Source organism: Syngnathoides biaculeatus, chromosome 8 (genome assembly GCF_019802595.1).
Source record: "Syngnathoides biaculeatus isolate LvHL_M chromosome 8, ASM1980259v1, whole genome shotgun sequence".
NCBI classification, from domain to species: Eukaryota; Metazoa; Chordata; class Actinopteri; order Syngnathiformes; family Syngnathidae; genus Syngnathoides; species Syngnathoides biaculeatus.
Window position 1 is genome coordinate 27,201,068 of NC_084647.1, and position 22,827 is coordinate 27,223,894.

General features: G+C 39.6%; 1 protein-coding gene across 6 annotated transcripts in view; it reads left to right on the top strand.

The window, feature by feature from the left end:
• grik4 (glutamate receptor, ionotropic, kainate 4) overlaps positions 1–22,827 on the top strand; it is a 255,732-nt gene that overhangs the window by 104,319 nt on the left and 128,586 nt on the right. For all 6 annotated transcript variants that reach the window (XM_061827586.1, XM_061827585.1, XM_061827587.1 and 3 more), the window contains 2 exons: positions 11,467–11,645; positions 21,578–21,631. In XM_061827586.1, coding sequence (XP_061683570.1) covers positions 11,467–11,645; positions 21,578–21,631 — 233 coding nt within the window. The remainder of the gene's footprint in view (positions 1–11,466; positions 11,646–21,577; positions 21,632–22,827) is intronic.

The following is a 22,827-nucleotide window of genomic DNA, read 5'->3' on the forward strand; positions in this document are numbered from 1 at the left end:
TAAGAATGACTGAATGACGGTCTGAATGTTTCAACTTGTATATCGTTCCATTTTTTGAACCACTGAAATTCCCTCTGTAGAAATTGTGTTGTACAAGTAAATCTGTTTAGCATTTCCTTTGTCAAAGGCTGACTTTCCTCATCTGTCAAGTGCAGGTGTATAAAAGCAATATACATAAAAATATGGGGACACTTAAAACACCTTCCTTATTTGCGCAGATGCTTGCTGTGGCCGTTTCAAGAGACACTGTAGTGCACTTTTATAAATGAGGAGATGGGATTAGCTGCCACTGAGCGCAGACTGCACATTTAAGATGTTCTTATTTTATTAAGGAACAGGCGATGGCAGCGGCTGGGCTCTTTTATTTAATTTTATAAAAACACCCATGACAATATTTGTAATAGTGTTTACATGCTGTCCATTTATTGTACAGTAATCAGAGATGCTTATATTAATGGCAGACCATCTATTTTTTTTTGTTATGTTAATTTAGTAATGAAATTCTGTAATAAGACACATAGAATGACGTTCCTCTGTTCTGAGGTGTTTCTCACTATTTTTTTTTTTTATCCCACGGATATGTTGAGTCACTCTTGTTCAGGTCACTTTTTGTGTTCCTTTTGGGTGAAGGGGGAAGTGATCATTACAAGTGCAGTTCATGCGCAAGAGTGTTAGGAAACTCACCACTCAAACACGCCCACCCGGCCACACATCGATTCAAGAATCGCTTTTCTCCTCAAGGTGAAGATTTTTGGGGGGCTTCAGCAGTAGTGGAGTGAGGTCTCCAATATATAACGACGTTGAACTCAAGTGCAGCATAAATCTGAATTGTGAGTGCTTGGGAGGCAATTAAGTGGGTAAGATTTAACAAGGCATTGACTATTTGTCATCTTGGATGATAGTTGGACCTACATTGAAATTCTGAGGCACTTGTACTGTAGTCAAACTATGACAGTTGATGGGTTTGCCCCTATGTAATGTTTTTCATCATTAAAATAATTTTCTTGAAATGAATTCACACATCAACACAAAAAATACAATTATGTGCAACTCTATAGCAGCTTTGTGCTGTTTTTCATTTTTAAAAAAGCAACAAAGAAAACAATTGTCAGTCTTTATTTCTGTCATGACTGACATATTCTTTTGTGTGAGATTTAAATGGACATTTCCATAGGGCTACACAAATATAAAACAGCAATAAAAATGATTACATTTTCTACAGACTCTTTACATATTGTCTAATGAGCAAATAAATGATTTGTTGCAAACAAAAAAAAACAAACAAAAAGCATATTGCACAATGAAGATCAATCAATGAAACTCAAAGGGCTGTGTAAAAATTTGTAGTTCGTATTTGCACATCACCCATCTAAAAATAAGAGAGCAGCAATGTGCCTTGATGGAATTTTACCACCATTCTTGCACTCTACCTAAAGTAAACAAGAACACAGATGTAAGAAAATTGATTGCAACCCACTCTTGGATTCATATGATTCATACTTGCCCATTATTGCATTTCTATTTATTCCTTTGCTTGTGCAGGATGCAGGTCACATTTTTACTTGAATATTGTTGAAATAACTAAAGATCTCAACATTTTCCACAAAATCATCTTCTTTGTTTGATTTTTAAGGTTTAGGTATTTTTCCTCTTTGATTCAACGTTATTCAAAATGCATTCGAGTTGACTTTGTGTTGACAGTTGATTCTGTCCAATCCTCCATTTAAACAAAAATAATAACCCAATGAATCTTTTGTACTTTTGTTTGGGTCCCTTTAAAAACTCTCACATGATTATAATGCATCATATCATAAATTTGACATTCCTGCAGCCTTTCTAGCCAGTGACAATAGAACAGATAATTTAATTTCTCAAGTTTCTTTCTGTTAAACAGCTCATGAATATTTAGGTTGAAATATTCGAAAATGAATAATTCCTACGGCATTTACGTTTAGTTATGTTTAATTGGCATCTTTGGATGATTAGGGTTTAGAATTATAAGGCCTTGGAAAGATGGGGAAAAAAATAGACCCCTGAAGGGGCATGGGGAAAAAGAAACTGTGTGCTGCAAAAACGTTTCGTGAGTGCACCAGAAAGTTTTCCTGTGCATTCTAGAAAGTAGCGCAATGGAAAGTTTCCCGGTAAGGGCGAGTCCATTTCTCATCGTTAACACCCAAACTACACACAGGAAGGCCGGAGCCGAGGTCCAAACCCATAACATGAGAAATGTGAGGTAAAAGTGTTAATAAATGGAAATGCCAATCAATTTGTTCTCCAACAATTTTTACAGTACATAAACAGTGTAATGAAAAAATGTTTGGACACCCAAGTTTGGCACTACCATCCAGTTATAATACATCTAATAAAATAACGGGCGATACGTTAAAGCAAAATGTTAGAACATTGGTCTTCACAGTTCTGAGGACTGATGTTCAAATCCCGACCACGCCTGTGTGGAGTTTGCATATTCACTCCATGTCTACATGGGTTTTCCACGTGCACTCCAATTTCCTCCCACATCCCAAAAACATGCATTTGTTGGAGACTTAGGTGTGATTGTGAGTGTGACTGTTGTCTGTCTCCATGTGCCCTGCGATTGGCTGGCAACCAGTTCAGGGTGTACCCTGCCTCCTGCCCGAAGATAGCTGGAATTGGCTCCGGCATGCCCACGACCCTTGTGAGGATAGGTGACTCAGAAAATGGATGGATGATTTGTAATAATAGGCAGACGTTATAACACTGAACTATTTCACCACTAATATTGGATTTTGATAGTAATCCTGTTAAAGTGACAGAAAGAATCAAAAAGTCATATTATACAAATTATAATTGTGTGATTTATTCATTGAAGAATTCTGTTGACTCTGCAACCAATAATGAGTCGATTAACTGATTAACTTTCTCTGTAGTCGATAAAGGAAATGTTCACTTTTTATAGCTTTGTATTTTACACAAGCCCAATGACCCATTGCTTGTTCTTAGTACCACAATGAAAGGAAGCACCTGATTCTTGGCTAAAAGTTTCATCACCACTGCAGTGTGTCAGGTGAATGCACCTGATGGGAGCCAGTGATGAAATATGGTTCTCTTCTGTGGTTATTTTGGGTTAATGGGGCGGTGATTACGCTGGCACCTCAATATTTTGACATATCTCCTCCACTGTACATTTTAAAGTTCACAATGGTGGCAAAGTCATAAAGTAGGTCTTACTATGCCCAAGGCAAAATGATGAGTCATCACAAAGGGGAATGTATTATTCACCTGCACAGACTGTGGATTTCAGTCTCTGCTACTGTAACATTAATTTACTCGACTGTCTTCAGACTATCATAAAGGAATTTGATCTCAGATTTACAGTATGTGTACGGCACATCTGTCTGTACACACACTTTCTTGACATGAAAGTTAAACTAAACGTGAGAAACAGGAACCATAACCTACTGTGCTTCACATAAATTTCTGTATTTTCTGGTGCTGCAAGGAGGTTTTTTTCCCTTATACTAAACACACTCTATAGTTAGGATGTAATTGTGTCATTGAAAGACTATTTCTAGTTAATTTCAGGCCATGTAATCCATACTAGCCACATAAGTGCATCACATGGGTGATGTGCATGCAAAGGTTTTTTTTAAAACGTTTTTTCATTTATTTTTTTTAAATCTCTAGTCTAGTCTATTGTGCTGTTGCATGAATGTAAGTAAAGGAAGTTTAAAACTAGGTTTTCTACAATCAGGATTTTTGAGACAGATCACTGATCTGATCATAAGACGGACCCATGAGTCGATTTAAATGACTTGTTCATTTGCTGAGGTTTTCCTCGGAGAGAACAGGTTGGATAGGATTAGAAACGAGCTCATTAAAGGGACAGCCAAAGTTGGATGTTTTGGAGACAAGGTTAGAGAGAGCAGACCGAGATGGTTTGGACATGTTCAGAGATGAGTCCTGAGGATGGAGCTGCCAGGCAAAAGAGCATCAGGAAGCCCAAAGAAAAGGTTGATGGCTGTTGTGAGGGAGGACATGAGGACAGTGGGTGTTAGAAAGGAAGATTCACGAGATGGGCTTAGATGGAAAAAGATGGCACGCTGTGGTGACCCTCAATGGGACAAGCCAAAAGGAAAAGAAGAAAAAGTTCATTTGCTGTCTATACTTGTATTGAGTACTTTTACAATAACCAATGTACAGTGTCTTTATTATGCCAGTGAGGCATTGTGACAGACAGAACAGATTAATGGTCTTCTATGAGATGGCGGTAAGTACATTAATGTATCTACCGGTTGTGACATTCTTGTTTGTTTGTGTGGTGTTAGATTTTGCAGTTGTGAAGTATCTGCCTTTCCTCCTAAAAAGTTGGAATTCGCAGCTTTGGCCAGATCATGTGTTCAACAGAATGGCACCATATTTACATACACCCACTAGAACTCGCACTAGCATGCTAGACTGCGTACCGTTTGTGAGCCGTATTGTATTGAAAGTATATGAAGATACCTCAAGCAAGCCTGATACGACCGCCCTCCCCTCTCCTGAGCACCAATGACCATCAACACAAGTTTTGTTTCCCCATTTTCTTCTTATAATGCAGTCGGCGTGATCCACTCGTGGTGTCGTCCCCACAGTGCTTGGCTGATCAGCAAAAATGACAATTAACGTCTGACTCCGATCAGATGGATAAAATCCGCGTGAAGTCTATTTAAAATCTTTCCTTATGGCTGGATTTGCAGTAATTTTATGAAGATTGTATGTATTATATTGATATTTATAGTGCGGGACAATATCTGAAGTTACACATGCCTGTCTTATATTTTTGTCAAATTGATGTTCATGGTCTGATTAAATAAATAAATCAGAAGTTATTCAATCTAGGGTTTTTTTTTTTCCTCGTAATACACACACCCCACTCTGTCTGCAGTTGCGTGACAGGTCTTGGAAGGAATTCGGTATATCGCCCCAAACAAAGGGCTTTATATTCGTAGATCTGGCAACATACGCCGGAGTGCAAATGATGCACATCTCGACATTCATGGCACCGCAAGGTACACTGCGCGTTTGCCTATTTGCCAGACTGGAATACGCTGACCTGTGTGATATCAGCACAGCGGTGGTGTGTCCTTTGGCTCCCACCCAGAGCATGTGATAGTTTGGTGACCAAGGGTTCTATTTTCAATGATGCATCTGCACAAAAAAATATTTTTCTTTCTTTCTTTCTTTCTTCTTTCTTTCTTTCTTTCTTTCTTTCTTTCTTTCTTTCTTTCTTTCTTTCTTTTTTTCGCCTTGTCCGTTAGGGGTCGCCACAGCGTGTCATCATTTTCTCATTTCTAATCTTATCCAACCTGTTCACACCAAGCGAGAACCTCAGCATCTTCTTCATTTATGCTACCTCCAGTTCTGCTTCCTGTTGTTTCTGTATATGCATAAAAATAAAGCCCAAAATATCTATGGCAACACATAGCAGTCGCGATCTAACTTTGACTTGAGTTTTTTTGTATTGAGCTGCCCTTTTCTAAACCGGTGCCTGAAAACAAACGGAAAGAGATTATGTCATCATAGTGTGGAAAAGCACCCCTTTGAAAGTGGTGCAATCAAAACCATGACGAGAGCCTGAACTTCCTTCCGTGTCACCATATTTGTACGCAGCCATGTCAGGCACAGTTCACTGTTTGATGTCATAAAGTTGACGTGAAATTGTACTTGATGTCCCTATGAGCCGCTGTGGAGGCTTGGATGCGAAGAAGGCAGACAAGGGGGGTGATTTAGTGGAAACTATTTCAAGCTCATCAAATATGCGCTGTATTGTACTACAGAGGGAGGCGGAATGACAGGTTTAAGGCCTAGAAAAGGAGGACCCATGTCACAGGCATCCACATACAACAAAACAAACACTTTAAATAATATACTGCTATGCAGACAGGAAGATATCATTACTGACACTGTTAGACGTGATGCAGGGGAGTTAATGTGACTTGGCAACCTTGCTGCAAATACATGATGTAAAACTTTTGATATAAACAATAACCGATTTATGGAATAGTGTGTTGCTAACATCTGTTCAGTACATGGAACCAGAAAGAAATAATGCAATTGTCATACTGATAGGCTGCAAGATAGTTGTGTTGTTGAATTTTGTGTAGCGTTATCCACGGGACATGGTTTACTAAAACCTCAAATAGACACTAATTTGGGTATTAACCCACTTCAACAGATTGTGTGCTCTCCAGGCAACAAGTGTCGAAGTTGTGGACACCGTCGTATTTGAAGCCAGTAGCTCTTGGATTCACTATTGAACATTTGGGAGACCACCACAAACTACGGATGTACAATCGCAATAGGCACAAAAACAAAATTGACCCTTTATTGAGGAAATAAAATAACATCTCACTCATCGGTTCAATATTAAAAAAAAAAAAAAAAGCTAGCCCGATAAGAGCCATATCATTCCAATATCATCTGGCTGTGCATTGGTTGTCGCCCGCCAGTAACTCAGATTGTAACTAGGATGCACAAAGCAAGGTGCAAAGCAGTGGATTCATTTTGTATCTCAACATCATAAAGGAGCAGAGAGGGACAAAGCATGGTCTTTGCTAAAGTAACAACAGTTAATGTATGCAAATGCCACATCGATACAGCTTGAATAACAACTTTAACTCCGAGGACAATACAATTGATCAACTACAAATGGAAGTAACTTCATAAAGCAAAACAGCCCTCCTTCGTTCAGCAGGGAAATGCTGAATGGGTATCCAATACACGCGTCTGCCATCTTGCTCGATCAGCATCAACGTTCCCCCAGGCAATCTTTGCCATCCACAAATTCTTCCATCCATATATTTCTGTACCGTTTCTCCTCTCTAGGGTCGCGGATGTGCTGAAGCCTATCCCAGTTATCTTTGGGGATTAGTTGGGATACACCCTGAACTGTTTGCCAGCTAATCGCAGGGCACGTAAAAACACGCAATCATTTGATTGATAATCATTCACATTCACAACTACAGGCAATTTAGAGTCTTCAAGTAACCTTCCGAGCATGTTTTGGTGATGTAGGAGGAAAATGCAGTACCTGGAGAAAACCCGTTCAGGCATGGGGAGAACATGCAAAGTTAACATAGGTGAGGCTCTTTAGAGGGACAGCCAAAGTTGGATGTTTTGGAGACAAGGTTAGAGAGAGCAGATTTCGATGGTTTGGACATGTGCAGAGGTGAGAAAATGAGTATATTGGTTGAAGGGTGCTGAGGATGGAGCTGCCAGGCAAAAGAGGGAGAGGAAGACCAAAGAAAAGGTTGATCGATGTTGTGAGGGAGGACATGAGGACAGTGGGTGTTAGAGAAGAAAATGCATGAGCTAGGGCTTAGATGGATAAAGATGACACACTGTGGCGACCCCCAACGGGACAAGCTGAAAGGAAAAGAAGAAGAGGCTAGATTTGAACTATGGTCCTCAGAACTTTGAGGCAGATGTGTGAAACAGTTATCCACCCACCTCGCTGCAAATTCCAATGTCTTTAACAAAATGAATAATCACTGTTCTTGATTTTTTTTAAATGAATATTTGAAGGTATATTATTCAGTATGAAGAAAAATGAAAAAACTTCATTCATTATTAATGCTGTAGTATCTATTGCACAGTAACAAAGTACATTTCTATATCTTATCCCATCTCAAGCTCCTTGTCCTTGACAATAAAAAGTATATTATATTACATATGTGAATACATATGACAGGACATATGTATCATATGACATATGATATTAGTATACCTTTTTATTGACGTATTTATCAGTATGACTAAAAAATGCATCTATTATACGACTAGTTAAAATATAATTATATACGATATACGTACATAAGTACAGGGTCCCAGCATTAGCTTTCCATCAGTTTTGGGGTCCTCGGCCTGGATGTTGTTACAGGCCCTTGATATAAACCATTTAAAATATTATCAATATTGGTATAGGCTTGGAGAAGCAGCACATTGTTATTATTCGGTATTGGTAGGAAAAAAAAAAAGGTATTGTGCATCCCTACCGCAAATGCAAAACAAAGTTAGAAGTAAGGGAATTGGAAGTATTAGTAGAAGAGCTGAATAAACTTATTACTGAGTTACACACAAAAATTGTATCTTGAATGGAAAGTTTGGGGTAGCTAGCAACTGCAAAAAAAAAAACAATAGAAATGTGTTGTTTGCTTTAATTTGTCCAGAGTGTGTAGGAATTGGGTATGTGGACCGACCCTATGGAACATTATGTTTAAAGCTTGGGACAGCACACCCAAATTACTGCTTTGGGAGAATCCACCACCAATTGCCACAGTGCTCTGAAAGGAAAGGGGGTAAAAAAAAAAATGCAGAGTTGAGACAAATTTTATCATAGCCGATGGCGTGAGTGCTTTTTCTGACCGAGTCCAAGTGAAGCATTAGATTGTTTATAAGTATATCTTATATTGCAATCATTTTTGTTTCTGGCATTCAACTTTTGAAATGCTTACAAGAGCGGAAAAGATACATTGTTGCATTTGTTGCCTCATCATGGTTACGCGGGGCAATCAGGTTTGCCCCTACCTATCTTTAAGTTGTGATGTTTAAAGACTTAAAATCTGCCTTTGCCATTTGGCATCAGATCAATGCAGGCTGCTGACATGTCTTTAGATGAGAACGTCTTCTTTTTTTAGACATTGTGAAGCAGCATATGACACAGTCTTGTTGCTGTTTTTGTGTTTGTCTGTTTTTTGTACTCTCAGTTCCAAGTAATTTTCAACAATCAGATGCTTGTGGTCATATTTAAAGCCCAAGTGTCATATAAACATTCTAAAATTAGGGATGAAAGTGGACTTTCGTAAAAATTCCTGAAAATACAAATGTGCGCACTGGGGGCGTCCGGAGGCATACCCTCCCCTCCTGGAAATTTTTGAAAAAATGGATGGCTGTGGTGCATTCTAGCGATATCTGTGAACAAAATTCTGACAAAAATTGAAAGTAAAATTTCTAAATCCTGACCAAAAAAAAAATTGGGCAGAACTTCCCCAAAGGCCAAGCCCAGATTTTTTTTGCCCCCCATCATTTCCAATTTCAACTGATATGAGTAGAACATGGTATAAAATGGTATTTAAAAAATTTCATCAATAATCAATAAATTGATCTGACAAACTTTATCTGAAGAAAAGTGAAATGCACTGGCCTGTCAAGGAATAAACACAAACAGTGCTCAATATGGTTAACTTCCTTTTCCTGTTTTCGAGTGAATCCCGGTTCCTTTGGAGCATGCTTGTTTAGTTAACGTTTATGAAATCAACACGTAAATTAACGTCAAGACCACACAAAATAAGCGATGTCTTGAGAATGCAAGGGGAGGTGCGTTACTGTTACTAGTGTTAGTGCCTCAACATGACTCTGCTCAAGAAAGCAAAATAACGAACTCAAAAGCATGTTCGTTCAATGTTGTCCGGATTAATTTTAGGTACTTTTTCCTCAATTTTCCGGAGCAATTTTCATGAAAATTAAAAAATCCGGAATTCCGGGAAAATCCGGAGGACTTTCATCACTGTAAAATAGATATTGTAATGAAAAATACATATAACATTATTTACTTCAATGTCTATACGAAAAAATAAATATGAGCGGAGAGCGCGTCATCCATGTGCATTGATATCCAAGTGGTCGCCATATTGGCTGCATCCTCCGTTCGTGATGTCACCCGGACATTCGGCGATGAAAACATGTGGTGCACCCTAACTATGGGAGACAAACGCGCCCCTTCTGACACAGAAGCTCTTTTCAAAAAGGGGGACACCACACAACCGAGTGACGTTAATGGGGCAATATTACACTATTGTTTTGAGCCCTCGGGGCAATGTTACACTATTGTTTCGAGCCATATTCAGATGATATACGATCACGGCCAAACCACTTTCCCTTTGATCCACTTCCGCGGTGGAGATGACCCATCGCGGTTCATCGCAGCCGGCCGGTGTGGCTTATGACGGAGCCGAGGTGTGCTGCTTTAGGGGGTTGTTCATAGAGGCCACAGTACGCGATGAACAACACAGTCGAACCAGGGCGCTTTACTGGGCACACGCTGCTGAGAGAGGCATTCTTGGCTGGGTTCTTCAGAGCCGGCGCCGTCCACGAGCCCGAAGTGCAGCGTTCGCTGGCAAAGCAATGCAGCAGGCTGACGTGGTCCAACGCGCATATCGACGTATTTCGCACGCGGATCTTTTGTTCCATTATGAGAGACCGAATACTCGGTCCGCCCCAAACTACTATTTTTTTAGTAGCTGTATACACACCTACCTGTTATTTGGAACCCACAAAGCTCTCATCCTCTGCACCCGTGCAATCCATTTTTAACAATGAACCGGGTCTCTTGCAAAGTTATGAAGGGTAAATCCATTCTCCTGAGTGTTCAAGCAACGTCCAGCAATGCAACGAGCCGGCATTTTGGCTAACACGAAGGAACAACGAGCTACCTTCCCGGAGGAAAAACTAATGGAAACAAACGAGTCCACTTTGGGGTGCCGCTGTCCTTTACATCATTTCCTGCTTCTTCTCGAAAATAAATCCCTCGAGAGGATTTTCATGGCGGGATTTACAAAAAGCTGCATACGTCAAAATCATGTTTTGTCGTGAAAAAACGCATGGGCCCATATTGGCTGCCGTTTTTTCATTAACATACTAAAAATCATCCATTTTATGACAGTAGCTCTTTATCTGCTGTGTTACATAGAATGTGTACCTGTACTTACTTTTACTTGCTCTGCACACCACCAACTCTTCCTGTGGTAATGGAATAACAAAAGACAACTCTTGGTGTTTCCCAGTTTTTATTACGGTAATAAAAAAATGTTAGCCTCCACAGAACTGAGCTCTGAGAGAATGTCAAGGTAACTTTCATGCTACTTTGTAAGGGTCTGTGCTCTCTAATAATCCCAGTTGAGTTTCCCTTCTTCCTATATTGGAAATTAGCCAAATAATCTCTCAGGGTCTCCGCTAAACATATGGATGCCAAGTGACTCGTTAACTGCTGCCAGGAGCCTTTTGATTAAGTTGGCTAAGTTTTAATTAGTGCAAATCCCTCTTACCTTTCTGGAGTCAAAACAGGATCAAACAGAAGGCAAGTTGCACAAAGGCTTTGTGTGTGTGTGAGAGAGAGAGAGAGAGAGAGATAGAGACAGAGAGAGAGATAGAGAGAGAGAGAGAGAGAGACAGAGAGAGAGAGAGAGAGAGAGAGAGAGAGAAATAAGAGTACATTAAGCTATTGAGCTTGTGTTCTGCACGGGAACAGGGATCCCATTAAGAGAAGTGACTTGTATGACTGTCACCATGGTTACATGCTGATGTCATTGATAGCCTCTGTGAACCACTCTGAATCTTCTATTTTTTTTTTTTTTTGTATTTTTATGAACACTTATCCCTGTAATTCCAACTCAAGTGTAACTTTGTTTTCACTCTATCATCTGTGGTTTGTGTTTGTGTCCATCTCAGGCTTATTAAACCTGGAGCAGCTCCTCAGGCAGTTCCTCATCTCCAAGGAAACCTTGTCAGTGCGTATGCTCGACGACAGCCAGGACCCAACCCCTCTTCTGAAGGAGATCCGAGACGACAAAACTGCCAACATCATAGTCGACGCCAACGCCACCATGTCCCATATCATTCTGGAACGGGTGAGTTTTGTCCACGTGATACAAATATAACAAGAATCCCTGAGGACTGTGAAATGCTGAAAGGCAAGAATCTTGAAGGGTAAAAGTAATTCAATATGTAGAGATATTTTATTTTTAAACTTGAAAAAAATTGCTTCATCTTCAATTTTGATCTGTTGAGATATATATTGTATTTCCCACAGGGGACAAATGAGAGAGTGAAGAAAATACAGAAAGCGATTTTTTTTTTTTTTTCACTGCCATAATCCATTTGCTGTCTTGAATCACAAGGAAGATAAATTGTTGGACTTAGGGCTGAGGGCACATCTTTAAAAGGCACCGCATCATCAGTCGCAGAAATAGTCTAAAATAAGGCAGTTGAGGCAGTCATAAAGAATGATAAAAAAAAGCTGCTTTTATATACAAAATATATTGATGGCAGGATAAAATACAATTTTGTCCCATACTTCATCATTACTTGCAGCATATATTAAATGTGTAACTTGATATTGTACACTGACAATGCGATATGTCAGATGAGTATGAAGTCAACCATTCATTCCAATAAAGATGCAATACTAGTGATTGATGGAAGTTGTGATACTTTTTCACGGATTTTAATGCAAAAGGAAAATCTAAGCTTGTAGTAAAATCCACTCTTTGGATGTCAGTTGTGCTTCTGGCGTACTTTACAGGAGCAAAAAAAAAAAAAACATCTACTCCTACAATGTGGTCCCTAGTCAATACTCACAATGGAGCCTTGTGACTGGCGATCTTAAGCTCCACCGCCTTAGCTACAGTTGCCATTTCCCACAAGCTTTACTGCTCACATCCAAAATGGCGACTAAACATAACAGGTTTGAAGTTGATTCTCTATCGCGTATTCCACATAGTATTGGGGATGTTTTTTTACCAAATGCGTCAGACTTGTCCAAGAGAGTTCTACAGAGAGGTCTCAAATATTTCACGCACGGATATGTACACGGAATTTAGTTTTTGGACGGAGCAGGACGCAATGTCAGAGTTACGATAAAATGTTGGAGATCAATGCAAAAATATTTGACACCTCACAAACTTCATATTAAAATCCAACAGGATAAAATCGTGGAATCGTACTGCACATGTAAAGCAGGGTGAGTACTTTTTACTTGGAAAGATCATGAGTAATATCATTGTAGTCTTTATAAGTGAGTGAGGTTGGATTTTTCTACAAGTGCATTTAAATATTTCCCCCAACAAAATGCTGCAATGCATAATATGTCAGTACATTATTATTTACATTATTTTAGCCTTTTTTGGGGCTAAACTCCCTACTCAACAACTTTCTGATTTAACTCTTCGTCACTTAGCATCCACTAGGGTCGACACAAAATTTAGCCCACTCTCAATGCCATGTGTACATTATGCAAATAAATGGGTGTATTCATTTGACTTGGCTCTCAATTGAACCCAATGCTCTAGACATTTAAATGGAAATAGACATTTCTCTTGCATGACTTGGCGGATTTACGTATCCCTCATCTGACTCGTCGGCATGAAACATGACACACTTCAGGTCAGTGATACACGAGAAAAGCATACGTTGTTCTCCTGCAATGTTTAAAGCACTGATAATAATTCAATCCAACTCAGAGAAGATACTTCTCTCTCACTTACCTTTGAACATACAGCCTTGTGTTAGTTGATATTGTTCACATTAGGTTGCACGTGAGGTCTTCTGCAAATCTTAATCCATCGTTAGACACTTCGTCAACTGTGTTTTAGGCTTTGGAAAATTAATCAATGGGGCCGCTTGTAACGTAGCAGGATATCTTTCATCAGAATTGCACGCTCCCCAAGTGCATTTGAGGACCATTTTCTTCGTAACATTAACTTTTCCAAGCGCAAGCTACTGATAACTAGTATTGCTTGCATCAAGCCAGGGGTTAAGACAATGCAGCTGTCTGATTGGCTATTATTGTACGAGTGATTGACAGGTCGGAAAGGTCCACTTCAAGATTCAGCCAATGCAAAAGCCATGATGTCATCTGCCTGCTGACCTGGCTGTAATGATTTGAACAAAAATACAGAGGATAAACCATTTAAAATTGTACAACTTCGAATGACTTTGATGCAATGCAGAGCTGTCGCGATTTCCGAAAACTGGATTTAAACTGTAGGTTTAAGAGTCCAATTATGATATAGAGGCACATGTATTTTTCAATATACAGTATGTATCATCACTGTTTACATTTACTGAACATCTGTCACAGACCTCATGGACTGCGTTCTAATCATTGGTTTAAATGCACGTAACTTCAATATTACTCCACGGGGCATAAATGAGCATTGTTGTCCTTTTTCAGTAAACATCCAGACCCTCAATCTTGAGGCAACATAAAATTCCACGGTTCATGCAACGTGAGACACAGGCAGAGTTTTATGACACTTCTCAGACATTTCAAGTGTCCAGGAACATTAATAACTTGTAAGCAAGCCATTTCCAACACTTGAAATCAATAATAACCTATGGAAACAACAGAATGTGTGGGGACAGCCCTATACTATCAATCTGTGAAAAATATTAAATTTAACATATTCCGACAGAGGTGGTTTTGCCTGGCAGCGGTGATATTTCAAGTCTTTTGAACAAAGTGGTGTGAGTCCAGCCTCAAACCTTTAATTATTAGTTATTAGTGGTGATCAGTAATGTAAACTCTTCCATGAACTTTACAATGTGTAAAATCAACTTTGTGAAAATCTACTTTTTGAAAGACATTAGCACAGTTCATAAATACGGCAATGATATGCACACCCATGAAGCTCATTGTGTTGCGGAAGAACATTTTTATGACGCCCTTAGTGAGTGTGACACGTTGTCTCCAACTGAACAATATGATCCTTATGTGCTTTCTCCTCGCCAGCACATGCTGAAAATGAACCATTCAGTAAATTACAAACACGTTTGTTGGATCCTTAAAATGATGACAACTCACGTGATTGGAGACTAATGTCTGTAAGAAACTGGATTGCACTGATAATAGGAGCTGGTGAAGCGACGATGTTTGGCAGTGGCATATGGTCCTGCTGTAATTGATACACACCTCATTATTTCTGCAAGACAACGGATGGATGGATGGATGGCCAGATTGAAGGTGACGTCAATAATGGAGATGGGAGAGCTGAAAGATTTTCTTCCGTTCTCATTCGGTCTCTCCCGCGGTAGTCTTCTCCTCAATCAAGTATTCAGGGTACCATCAGCAGTCATCTGGTTACCATAGCAACCCTACCAACCCTGGGCCAAAGTGCAGTAGGAGCCCTCAGTGGGATGTCTTGCTTCTCATTGCCTCTACTACAATTTCTCTCCTCCTTTCTCTTCATGATCCATTGAGAAGCATTCCAAGTATTTGTAGACCTGGCGATTACATTTACAGGTCTGTAAAAATGCATGCAAAAAAAAATAAAATAAATCATTCATTGCCGACAAACAAAAACAAGGAATCTCCTTTGATATGATGGTCCATAGGGTGAAACCAACTTTTATCCAAGTATGTAAATAAAATAATAAACCAGGTGTAACTTTACCAAGACTAGAATCATGAGGGGAAAAAAGCCAAAATCTACTGACATGAAAGTGATAACCTAGCATAAAGGTTAACATGACCCGGTGTGTATAAAAGAAAAAATATGTGAATTAGGTTTAATTTTTCAGGACCTGGAAATCAAGAGTTATTTTGTAGTTTTAAAATCAATTTAATAATTATGAGAACAATTTACATTTACTGAGCCCTGCAATTTTTTTCATGAAATCATGTTCAAACAATTCATTGGGTCAGTTAGAACAAGATGAACGGTTATTTCAAAATTCAAGTTAAATTTTTCAAAACGCAATAAATCCCAAGTGTGTCCTAGGTAGACCCCAGGGTCTCCTCCAGGTAGACATTGCCCGGAACACCTCACCAGAGAGGCGTCCAGGAAGCATCCTTATCAAATGCCCAAGGCACCTCATCTGGTACCTCTCACTGTGGAGGAATAATGGCTCTACTCTGAGCCCCTCCCGGATGAACGAGCTCTCTAAGAGAGAGCCTGGACACCCTGCGGACGAAACTCATTTTGCCCACTTGTATCCGGAGTCTTGTTCTTTCAGTCATGACCCAGAACTATTTGCCATAGGTGAGGGTAGGAACCTATATCAAGCAGTAAATTGAGAGATTCTCCTTTCAGCTTTGCTCCTTCTTAAACACAACAGACTGATACTGACTCCACATGATTGCAGATCCTGCACCAATACAGCTGTCGATCTCCCGTTTCATTCTTCACTCACTCATGAACAAGACCCCAAGATACTTGAACATTAGGATCTCATCGCCGACCTGGAGAGGGCGTCCCACCCTTTTTCGCCTGAGGACAATAGTCTCAGTTTTGGATCTACTGATTTTCATCTCAGCTACTCTCTTGGGAGTTGGCGATCATAGCTTAATGAAGCCAACAGAACCATATGGTCTGCAATAAACAGAGATACAATACTGAGCCCACCAATCCGATCTCCTCTACACCTCAGCTGAACGTACAAACTCTGTTAGGAAGTTGTAAAAATAATCCGAGATGAAGGGCAGCCTTGACGGAGTCCAACCCTCCCCAGAAACAAGTCCGACTTACTGCTGGTAATGCGGGCCAAATGCTGAGACCGGTCGTACAGGTACCGAACAGCCCATAATCAGTGGGTTCGGTATCCCGTATTCCCAAAGCACCCTCGACAGGACTCCCTGAGGGCACTGAGCGAATGCCTTCTGTAAGTCCACAAAATACATATAGACTGGTTGGAAGGAATTTCATCCACCCTCAAGGACCGTACCGAGGGTGTAGAGCTTGGTCCACTGTTACACAGCCAGGACAAAAACTGCACTTCTCCTCCTCCTGAATCTGAGTTTCGACTTCCCAACTGACATTAAATAGACCTTATCAGGGAGCCTGAGAAGTGTGATCCCTGGTACTCGGAACCCACTCTCCTGCCATCCTTCTTATAACGGGGGACAACCATCACAGTCTGCCAATCCAGAGCCACTCTCTGCAATGTCCATGCCGTGTTGCAGAGGCATGTCAACTTGGAGAGCCCTATAACAAATAACAATTACAAAGTACAAAGGTGGAAAAATATGAAAATTAATGTTTCTTTTGTGATCTGTGTTTTTGACTCAGTTTTGATTTAGATTCATGTTTTCCTGTCTCAAATGATGACTTCTTTTCTGCCAATTTGATTTTTGTCTCCACATGTTCTCGTCAGCCAACCAATCAGCTACCTCCACCCATGTCTTGTCCAGGTGTGCCTCATTGACTCATGAGCTTGTTTGTATTGAGTGCCCGAGGTTTCTTCAGTCTGACTGAAATCACTTTTACTGTCACGTTTCCCTCGTCATGTTACCGTATTGGTGGTCTGCTTTATTGTCACTCCTCAATATGCAAAGAATATACAGAAGTCTATTTCTTTCTCAAGCCCCACTGTCACCAAAAAAAAAAAACTGTCGTTTTTTTGGAACGTTATTTAATATACAGACATTGCCACATGTGTTGTTTTCTTTGTGTTTTGAAATTAAATCCATTGAGATTCATCTTGCATTGCCTCCTTATTTCTCTGCGCTGTGATTCATCACTTTTTCACCTCAAAGTGATAACAGTTTAGCCCAACTCTCACAACAGAGCGATCTGACTAGACACCAGGGGTGAATGCATGCTTAAGGCTTCATTAAGCTCAGGCACTGCCCTCCGATGCCAACTTCAGAAGCCTAATACGTATGTCATTGAAGTCCAGTGTAGTAATATAGGAAGTTTTTATTTTGAAATTGGCCCTCTCAGCACGTTTGCAGAGAGCAACCGTGTCACAGTAAAACACTGTTCACAGTCGTTTTAATGGCTGCCTTGACTTCGACTTTTCGGCTGGCCTGACCACAATGAAACACCCCGGGCAGTAAATACTGTGGACTTCTTTGCACTTTGTGATAGTGCACTACTTACCAATGGTCAAGCAGATAAATGAAAATGCACTATAATTGTTAATTCACTTCATTGACAATGGGGATTTTCAGATGAAAAGTCATTGCTTGCAGACTAATATTGTTGCGTTTATCCATTTACTGTATGCGTTTCCATTAAGTTGCAATTTGTGATTGTCAGCCCATGCTAAAGTAGTTTTGGGTTCATTTTTTAAGTTCCATTAAGTCTCATCCATCCACCCATTTTCCACACCGCTTATCCTCACAAGGGTTATTTAAAGACTAATTTTGAACTGAAAACTGTTAAATAATCTTTAAAAGTTGTGCAATAAAAATATGTTTCCCTAAAAATGAATAGTCGTGACTGAAAATTATTTTAATATTTATCAAGTCTTGTAGCCCTACTATAAACAGTCCATGTTTATGAATAGTCTGGCAGACATTCATTCGGGGTTGAACAAGTCACAGACACATCAAGGAAAAAGAACAAGATTGGGAAAATACACCGACTCAGAGGTTTGAGGATGCTAAGAGAGGCAGAACAGTTGCTAGCACACTGAATAAAGCCCCAAAAAGGTTTCCACAAAACATTGTGTATAGGTATGGCATGGGCAAAGAGGAAAAAAAAAAAAAAAACTCAGTTTTGATAAATGAATTAAGGTTTTCTTTGCAGAACCTTTGGCATAATAGCAATCCAGCCAGTGTACACTACAATACAGATCTCTAAATTCAACTAAATTCATTCCCAGTTGATTAAGATAAATGTCTAAACACTTTGTCCTATCTCTTCTCTGCAGACAAGATTATATTACTGTCTCCATTTCTCTTATTTATCCCTCCCATCTCCGGCTCCCTTTTTCTCCCTTTGTGTCACGGTGTCTGTCTTTGTGGATGTCTTGAGACATTTTGTCGACAAGGGTGTGAAAAGCTGGCAATCTCAACTCTCAAGTGGAGAGCAAAACATATCAAAAGCTGCACACTGACGTGTTTGCCAAGCTCTGATGATGATAACCCCGCCCATCTTGTCTAAAGGGACCCTTTGTCTTGTGGACATCCCACATCCAAGCCTCATCGGACAAAGGTCTTGCCTCTGTGAGCTTTTGGCAGTCAAAGTAATTTGGGCCAGTTGTGTTAGCATGCTGAATGTAATCTCATTCAGTCAGAGAACAGCTGCAAAGACCTTGAGCAGCAAAGATCGCTGTAAGGGGCAGTTAGCGGCATGTGCACCCAATGCAGAGGCAAAACAATCAAAAGGGGGGGGGGTTAACAATTGACTTTCCTTCTGCGTTATTTACGTTTAAATTCACAGGATTTTAGTAAATTCTGTGCAATGGTATATTCCATACGTAATTAATTGCATCATTAATTTATTTTAACGATTTTTGCCTTAAATGTTTCTTCTATGAAAGCGTGTGAAGTGTGTTTTTTTGCTGTATTATTTATGCTCCAACTAAATCATCAAAATTAATATTGAAAGACTTCTGCTGCTTCCAGAGTAGGTAAAGTAGTGATTTAATGGTGAGGATAAATAATGATCGATTGTCGTTTTTAAAATATTTTCAATGGAACAGGATAAGCTCTTTGAATCCTCTGAAATTCTCTTTTCATGCAAGATAATTTTGCTCAGAGGAGCTGTGGCACAGTTTGGTTGAGCAGCAGTGTCTTGTGATACGAGTAGATTTAGTTCCATGGCCATGCTGTTATCTCAAAATATTTCCCAATTAAAATGAATAGAAATGAATATAATCTCTTCTGGTTGACCACAGAAACACGACAGATTTGTGTTCCATGTATTCTATGAATAAAAACAGCAGTATATATTCATTGGTTTTATGAAATGTAGTCAAGGCAAAAATCCCAAACACCCCCACCCCCCACACACACAAACTGAAGTTGAAGTACATTTGCGTGTGACTTGAAATGAGCTGTCACTCACTCGCTTGCTCCAACCTCACCCCCCAGCTTTTTGTGATTCTGGCCAGAAGGATCTGTTTCTCGTTAGCATCTGCATTTCACAAACATTTGTTTTACATTTAATTTAATGAGGAAGCTAACCCTAACCCTCATCAAATGGTATTGTGGACAGACACCAAGTAACAGCATTGTGTCTGTGGATGTAGAGAAAAATGTATGACAAAGCACCCAGAGAGAAGACTGTGGTACTCGTTGTGGAAGTATGACAGAGAAGTATGTTAGAATGATAGAGGAAATATATGAGGGCAGCAGAACAGTGGTGATGTGTGCTGTAGTTATACGAGAAGAGTTTAAGGTGGAGGTGGGACTGCATCAGGGGTCAGCCTCGAGTCCCTTCCTGTTTGCAGTGATGATGAATAGGCTGACAAAGGAGATTAGACTAGAAACCACTGGGACCTTAATATTTCCACTTGACATTGTAATCTGCACTGAAAGCACAGAGCAGGTGGAGGACTAGTTAGAAAAGTGGAGGAATGCACTGGAAAGTAGAGGAATGAAGATAAGCCAAAGTAAGAGAATATATACACTATATACTTATGCATAAATGAAAGAAGTGGAGGGGGAAGAGTGAGCCTCCAGGGAGAAGAGATTGCAAAGGTGGACAACTTCAAATACTTGGGGTCAACAATCCAGAGCATTAAGTGTGGTAAAGAAGTGAAGAAGAAGTTTGAACGAGTGGAGGAAGGTGTCAAGTGTGTTATCTGACAGAAGAGTCTGCTGGGATGTAGGTCAAAGTGTATAACAGTCGAGAGCTCAGCCATTATGTACGGATTAGAGACACCGGCACTGAAGAGACAACAGGAAGCAGAGGTGGAGGTGTTGAAAACGAAGATGTTGAGGTTCCCCCTTGGAGTGAGCAGGTTGGATAAAATTAGAAATGAGCTCATCGGGGGACAGACAAGGGTGGATGTCTTGGAGACAAAGTTAGAGAGCAGACGTTGATGGTTTGGAGAGGAAAGAGAGTGAGTATATTGTGTTGAGGATGGAGCCACTAGGCAAGAGACCCGAATGGAGACCAAAGAGAAGGTTGAGGTGAATGAGGGAAGATATGAGGGCAGTTGGTGTCAGAGAAGAGGATTCAAGAGATATGCTTACATGGAACAGGTTGAAATTTGGGGGGAAAAAAAAGAAGTCTGTGCCCACTCCAAACAACTTCATTTGTTTTGGGTCGTTGTGGGGGAACCTGATGGCATTATAATCAAAAGTGTGAAAGTTTTTCAAGGTCATTGTTTGGAACTGTGGAAAAGAGCAACTTGATCATCATGCTTACTGTGTGCCAATACCTATTTTTGATAATGACAGCAATTCTGAAAAGTTCACCATCTCCTTCACGGCCGCACTCTGCTGTGACTTTGATTTAATCAAATTGCCAGACACTTGTCGAGCAGCATACTAATTCACCTCCGAAATTTAATTGCTCCCCCCAGAGCCACAGATAAATGTCTGTTCTTATCAAGAATGGGATTTGATCACTGTGCCAAAGAATGAAACGCAAGTTCACTGACCTCTCACCCCGTTCACTTTCTCTACTTTCCAATTTGTTTTAACAGCTTCTCGTTCAGACTCTAAACCTCGATTGTCTCCTTTTTCATTTGCACTTTTTCTCTTACTACATACAGCGGTACCCCTACTTACGAAATGAATTCGTTCCGGAAGTCGTTTTGTAACGTGAATTTTTTTGTAAGTAGAAGTGCTTTTTACATGCAAATAGCCCAATCTGTTCCAAAAAATATTGACGTCCCCTCCTCGCCAAAAGGATGCCAGGACTATGGAAGAGCAGCTCTATTGCACCACACAAATCCAGATAGAGGATGTTTACACTCGTGGAAGTTCGGGGCTGTGAATCCAATGCCAATTTTTCCTTTCCTATCCAGAAATTCCTTTGTAGCAAGAGACAATATTTATCCAAGGAGGCATTTTGTTACCTAAATGTTTTGTTACTAAAGATGTTCATAAGTAGAGGTACCACTGTACTTATATTTTCTCGTGTTGTTTCTCTTTTGTTTGCAGGCATCAGAGCTGGGAATGCTGTCCGTCTACTATACATACATCTTCACCTCCTTGGTAAGCAAAACAAGTGCTGCTCTTTGCTTTGAGACATAAATCAAGTAAAACTCTTGAAGTTGGATGCCCCTAATATACAAAAAAAAAAAAAAAAATACGCAGACATTTCCACCTGCATTCTAGAATGGATTGCATTGGACAAAAGAGGTTCCCCTGTGTAAATATGCTGTGTCACTTGGATATTGTACACGTAACATTTTTTTCTCTCTCGTTTAAGTCAGGAATTCAATGATATGATAGATAACGTTAAGCAGACAGTTGCTGAGACAGAGAAATGACACCATGGCCTTATTGAACAAAGTTGAATTGCATGCAAAAAATAAAAAAGCAAATGTTATCAAGTGCCTTAGCGTAAGTCTGGGCTTTGTTTATTTACTGTAGGTGTGTGCCATTCCACCAAATGACAAGCATTTGTTCCACAAAAAAATCTAATGTATAAATGCACCCTAACTTTTACTGTAAAATGTTGTAACTCGTATCCTGCACATTGATTGATTGAAAAGTTAATTGAATACCTTTTACTGATTTTTAAAGTTTGAGTTTACCATTAAAGGCGGAACGAGTTGAAATCCTTTAGAAAATGTTATGTTTTTTCATATTTGGATTACTTCCTGCCCCAATTATAAATTAAGTAATTTTTCTTTAAATAATAATAATAATAATAATGAGAACTTGGAAATTTAGACTTTAGTCATGTCCCTGGGTTTTTACTCAGTCCTGTAACCCTAATACATTTCACCTCAGAAAAATGGGCAATATTCCACGATTTACATTCTTCAGGAAATTGCCTCATTAAGATCCTCTGCAGGGTCATGGCAAAACAAAAAGTAATCATGCATTTGCTAATCCAATACTAAATACTTACTCCTGGTACTTTCAGTCCTGTTGGTCTAATGAGGAGTTTCAGAGCAAAAAAACAAAACAAAAAAACTCATACAGGCCACAACACGTTTATGTAGTTTGTGTATTAATTAAACAAGCTGGCTGAAATAAAGAAATATTTGGTGGGAAAAGGTGTGAAAGTATTTGGTCCCCTAGAACTTTTCAACCTTTTGCCACGTTTCAGATTTCAAACATAAAGAAATAAAATTAGTTTTTTTTGTCAAGAATCAACAACAAGTGGGACACAATTGTGAAGTAGAACAAAATTTATTGGATATTTTTAACTTTTTTAACAAATAAAAAAACCTGAAAAG